We start from the raw sequence: 6,022 nt of genomic DNA on the forward strand, positions 1-6,022 counted from the left end.
TTGAGTGACTTAATTGCAAATATGATTATACGAGTTGATTTTGAGAAATTGAGTCACGTACAAGTAATATTTATTATTTCACCTTCATTACTAGCTAGTATATTTATTATTTCACCCTTTAACGAGAAAGTGTGAATTATGCTAGTAAATAAAGGTAACAAACTGCATCATGTTTTATAAGGTTCTCTGTTGTTAATGTGTATGGGTAGTCCTTGTTTGAAAGCCATCATGGGTTCTCTACTGACCGTATTCTCTTCCAAACAGAGCGTCCAAGTGAAGCGAGTGACCAAGTAATGAATCATAGCCAACGTCTCCATTCTTGCAAATTCGTTGCCTGGGCAAAGCCTCGCACCTCCTCCAAACGGTACAAAGGTATACGGTGGCATCGCTGCTTGATCTTCGAAACGGGAGGGGTTGAACTTGTGCGGATCCGGGTATATGGATCCATCCAACTGCGTCATGCATGTTGTCCAGAGCACGTGCCATCCTTTAGGAATAACATATCCTCCTATCTCAATATCACGAAGCACTGTCCTAAACACGAATATTATCGGTGGATACATCCTCAGCGCCTCCATCCCAATTCTCCATGTATACTTCATCTTACCAATATCTTCCCAAGTTAGAGGATCACTTGCCCCCTTCTTCCCTCGCACAACCTCTTCGTGCTCTGCAACAACAAGCAATTTATTTTAATTAATGCTTTGCTAATTTCAAGAAACCAATAAAAATACGATTAGTGTACCTTTGAGGAGACGTTGATAAATATTGGGGTGTTCAGATATGAGTTTGACTATGTATGTGAGAAGCGTGGAGGTGGTTTCATGGCCGGCGATCATCGCCAAGGTGCAGTTGTCCTCGATTTCCTGGTCAGACAAGAGCGGGGAGCCGGAGTCATCACACATGGTGAGCAAGCTGGAGATGAGATCGTGTGCAGGTTCTCCTCTGGCGAGTTTCTCCCTCTTCTCGCGCATCAGTGTCCTTATCATGGCTCCAATTTTCGATTTCGCCCGTATGCTTCTGTTGAAGCTCGTAAAGGGGAGATTTATCGGTAAAACAAGCGTTCCCTCTATCAGTTGTTCGAAGAGATGCACTAGGGTTTCCCTTCTCTCTCCTCTCTCTATTCCAAACAGAAGCGTGCAAATCATATTGAACGTCAGTGTCTTCATCAGCGGCATCACCTGCAATTTGGAGGCCGATTTTTAGTTGACATGTTAGATATAAATATTGTTATAAATAGGGAAACGCATACATACATACCGAGATAACATGATCGTGATGCCAATATTGGGCGAGGTGCAACCTGATCTCATTGTCCATCGTCCCCACATACTGTTTGAGGGCTTCTGGCTTCAAGAAGGAAAGGATTGCTCCTCTCATCCGCCGGTGATCTTCACCGATCATCTCGAACAAATTCCTCTCGCCGAGCAGGCGCCGCACCGACGGTGGCTGCTTGTTAGAGAACGTCTGCGCGTCGTTGGTGAATATGAATTTGTTGTATGCTTGGCCCGTTAGTAACACTGTCGGCTTTCCGAATAAGCTCATCTTCGAAACCGGTCCGTATTTTCGGGCCCTTTGTTGGAACCACTCCTCAGCTGTGTCAGCTCGCATCTCCTTAAGAAGCTCCAGGGTTTGCCCGATTAACGGGATTCCTAACGACCCCGGTGGCAGCCTTCTCTTCCCAATCCCCTTCTTCATCATCACCAAATAAACCACAGACACAAACGCCACCACCCACAACATAATCATCGTCGACTCCATCCTAACTTTACTTTATTTCAACCAATGTGGAAACTCAACTTAAATAAGCGAATTCTAAATCTCTGATGGGCTACACTTCAACACAAGTAGTATGTTTAAAAAATGTTTTCTCGTTAATTAATTGATATAGGGTTGCCATACCCTAAAAATCACAGCTAATATAAGTAGATTCTTTAAACTCATTATAGGGTTGCCATACCCTAAAATTCACCGCTAATAAGTACTAGATTCTATTCATAAATGAATATATAGGAATTACGACTACCTAAAAGTCACCGCTAATATAAGTAGATTCTATAAATGAACAGTACTACCTCCGTCCTTAAAAATTTGTCCCATTTTTTTATTTTCCGTTCTCCAAAATTTATCTCATTTCACTTTTATCATTTTTTTTAATGGACTGCATATTCCACTAACTCATTTATACTCATATTTTATTATAAAACTAATATATAAAAGTAGGACCCACAATCTATTAACTTTTTCAATTCACTTTCCATTACATTTCTTAAAACCCGTGCCGGGTCAAAGTGGGACAAATTATCGGGGACGGAGGTAGTATATAGGATTAATTACCGGACTCCGATTGAGGTGTGCGAGGTATCCAAACGAAATTCTTTCGAAGATGAATGCAATGGTGACATTAATGTAGTAGCATTTGAAATTAATTCTGGAGGGCTGATTACTGTTCCTTTCTCGGCTCTCTCTTAAAAAGCAATACTTTTATCAAAATGAGACTATTTTTCACCTAAACGATTCCGTATCCCATTAAGATTGGGATGTATCTTATTTATGTTTTTTATTTTATTTTATTTCCTAGAATACTTTTGATAAATACTTATAAGAGTTCATTAGAGAATAAAAATAAACTTCTTTTCCTTGAAACTCTTGTACAACAAACCCTTTCTTTCCGTCGTCATTCACGTCCAAAACAGGTGCTCCAATAGTCAATAGGACTTCAACGCCTATCATCTTTTCTTTTCTTTAATATTTTGAAGATATGACATTTACGAAAAAAAATCTAGTAAACTATTTGTACATTTTGTTGAATTAAGCTAGAGTTTTTCTTTATAAAATGATAGTAGTAGTGAAATGAATACGATCAATTAGATAGGAGATACGAAACCCACTGTAATTAGGTATGGTTTTGTTGCTTTCACAGCAAGATAAAATTTAAAACTTCAAACATTAAAATAATTAATCTACCATAATCATCAAAATCCAAAGTCTAAACCACTATTAATAATAAATTAAAGAGTAAAATTGTCAATTAAATTACTAACTTTTAGTTTAGTTCCGATTTATCCCACAACTTATAAAGTTAGTGTTGAAAAGTAAAATGCCAAAAATAAAACTGAAGAACTTTTAAAGACTACATTGTTATTGATTTAAATTGTTATTATAGATACATATTACATAGGTATTTATAGGACTCTAGATATAAATATACCTAAGAACTATACTTATTGGAACCATACATTATAAATGTTATCTCCTCATTCAAAGAAGTTGGGACTCCACACTTTCTCTTCCCAACATACTTGGGACACCTCAAGTTATCTTTCCAACAATCCCCTCAAGTTAAGTATCGAGTTTTTTCGACACTTAACTTGCACGATCTTCACTTTGATAAATAGTTTATACTCGTATTCAAGAGTCCTTCGCTTTTAATTGACAATTTACGCCCGTATCATAGAGCTTCTTCAATTCATCATTGATAGTTTATACTCATATCAAGGAGTTGGTTTTTTTTTTCATTGAAAGTTTAGACTCGTTTCAAGGAGCTTCTTCAATTTTCTGTTGACAGTTTTAACTCGTGTCAAGGAGCCATCTTAGATAGTTTTTGCTCGTATTCAGGAACCATCTTAGACAGTTTTAGCTCATATTCAGGAACCATCTTAGACAGTTGTATCTAGGAGCCATTTTAGATAGTTTAAGCTCGTATCTAGGAGCTATTTCATTTTTTTTTCCTAACTAACAGTTTTGACTTAAGTGGAGGAGCTAATTTAGTCCAAAAACCTTCAATTTGGAAGGTCATTCTGGGCCCATTTCAGCTCAAATACAATGAACTCATTATCTTTTCATTGTTTCCCTTCTTGAGCCCAATAACACTAGGCTCAATTTGTTTTTTCTTTTCTTGGAAATACTCAATTAAGAAGACGTGAACACCCGCCTCCTTTCTCCTCTTGTATCCATCATGGCGTCCTCCTCCACACCAACAGCCACTATGATGAAGAGCCTTCTGGATCTCTTCAGCAGGCTTCTCACTTTTCGACGGCCTTCTCGGTCCTTTCTCTCCCAACAACCTCAGCTTTTCATCTCTCCAAAAATCAACAGGGTTCTCCCTATTCACGACTCCTTCTCGGTTCTAATGTACTATATCCACCATGGTCGGTCCCCAACTTTCCGATGGCAGTCTCTCCCCCTGCGACGAATTCCACTTTAGAAGCTGACACCCTAAATTCTCGCCACCGCCCAAGATTCAGCCCACCGATAGTCAGATCTGCTTCATTCTTCTTCATTGGCTCCTTTTTTTATTTTCTCTTTTCTGCTTCACTTCTCGTCCCCAACAATCACCTTTCGATGCTTGTTCATCAGCAAGCACTCTATTATCTTCTGGCTGCTTCTTCATTGGCCGGAGCTTCGCGGCCTTCGCGACGGCATCTGCTCGATTGCTGTCTCACCCTTTCCGGCATCCATCGTCATTTCCTTCTCCTGTCTCTAGCTCATTCTGTTTTGAAGACGAGTTGCTTTCTTCTCCGGTTAACTGGCCTTCTTCTCCAACATAAATTCGGAGAGGGATTGTTTGGTTGGATACTTATTCTCCCCCTAGGCCAAACAAACCGAGGACTCCTCCGCTGTTTTCTTCTCTTGACGGCGGCTGGGCTGCGGCGCTCTACCGGTGACCACCAACAAACTCTTTCCCGTTTGGCATCTCCATCTCGGAGACTCTTGATCTCTATGTTGGGCTGCTACCTTCTCGACAGCCTCGGCTCTTCTTGGTTGGACGATTCATCGATGTTCCGTTCGAGCGGTGATGGAGCCGAGAGAACCAGCAAGCAAGGGTCGATTGGCCGCCGGTGGGAGCGTCAATCAGGAGGTGGCAGCGAGCAAAAGAGATCTAAGAGAGGAAGGCAAGAAAAGGGAAGATGCTGGACAGCCATAGCAGGTTAGTCCGTGTCTCCAAAGATGGGAGCTAATCAATTGTCCAGGTGGGGAGGAGAGAAACTAAACAGCCGAACAATGCCGTTATGAATGGAGCAAAAGGCTCCAAGGGAGCAGCCGCTGCTGGAGTCACCGTCGACCGGAGTTGCAAGCGCTGGAGTCGGGAGGACTTCCAGCCGCTGCTGGACCTCGCCGAGGTCACCCCGTTGCTGCTGCCCGCAGGAGCTGTTGTTCAGATCAGTTCGGTTCGGGCAGCCGCTGCCCGATGTTCTTCGTCTTGGCAGCCCAATTCTCTCAAAACTTGATAGGAACTTGGAATTGTTTCCTTCTCTCTCGATTTCTTGAACAAAAATATGAGGTGGAGAACTTTGGTGCAACCTATTTTGTGATATTTGGGTTCCCCCGATTGAAAGGAAGAATTTTTTCTTTTTTGATTTTGAACGAACTATTTTGTTATTGATTTGAATTGTTATTGTTGATACATAGTACATAATAAATGTATTTATAGGACTCTAGATATAAATATATCTAGAAACTATACTTATTGGAACAATACATTATAAATGTTATCTCATCTTTTCAACAGATTGTGACTCCACACTTTCTCTTCCCAACATGGGGCACCTTAAGTTATCTTTCATATAGTTAGCTACTTAAATCATAACTTATGATACACATTTGCAATTATCTCATAACTTAAATTTTCCAATAATTATGTGGTGACGCGGACGCTTGTGTTTTTTCCTATGTGGACATAAACTCGTTTATTTAAAACGACGTCGTCTCATCACCCCTCAAAACGGTTCCACTCCATATTTTCATACAGTGGCGTATACACATAATAACAAGGGGGTACAACTGTACCCCCAAAATTATATGTTTTAATATTATCTGTAGTCCTATTTTGACAAAATGTGGTGGTGGCCTAGTGGCATGTTGGTTCTCTCTCCATGCTAGAGGATTGAGTTCAATTCTTCCTGGGTGCATATCTATTAATTTTTACTTTGACTTTCTCTTCTCCAAATTAACTTTGTTTTAATCTATATCACCTCTAATTCAATTTTATTTTGTTATCAATTCATATTTAAGTTTGATT

General features: G+C 40.1%; 1 protein-coding gene across 1 annotated transcript; it reads right to left on the bottom strand.

The window, feature by feature from the left end:
• LOC125196810 (taxadiene 5-alpha-hydroxylase-like) lies at window positions 1-1,796 on the bottom strand. Its single transcript, XM_048095441.2, has 3 exons — window positions 1,261-1,796; window positions 746-1,181; window positions 1-670 (listed from the first exon to the last, which is right to left on the bottom strand). Exons 1-3 carry the CDS (start codon window positions 1,759-1,761, stop codon window positions 168-170), a joined length of 1,440 nt encoding a protein of 479 aa, XP_047951398.2. The 5' UTR covers window positions 1,762-1,796; the 3' UTR covers window positions 1-167.
• Between the last annotated feature and the right edge of the window lie 4,226 nt (window positions 1,797-6,022).

The sequence above is a fragment of the Salvia hispanica genome, chromosome 4, assembly GCF_029641045.1.
Source record: "Salvia hispanica isolate PSC_SH4W2 chromosome 4, Shi_PSC_v1, whole genome shotgun sequence".
NCBI classification, from domain to species: domain Eukaryota; kingdom Viridiplantae; phylum Streptophyta; class Magnoliopsida; order Lamiales; family Lamiaceae; genus Salvia; species Salvia hispanica.

What these genes read in the sequence shown, in the direction of transcription:
- LOC125196810 (XM_048095441.2), bottom strand. Translation starts at nt 1,761, where the DNA reads ATGGAGTCGACGATGATTATGTTGTGGGTGGTGGCGTTTGTGTCTGTG. An exon ending in ATCACGATCATGTTATCTCG is followed by an intron (nt 1,182 to 1,260) that starts GTATGTATGTAT and finishes TCCAAATTGCAG; the next exon opens with GTGATGCCGCTGATGAAGAC. An exon ending in TTATCAACGTCTCCTCAAAG is followed by an intron (nt 671 to 745) that starts GTACACTAATCG and finishes TTGTTGTTGCAG; the next exon opens with AGCACGAAGAGGTTGTGCGA.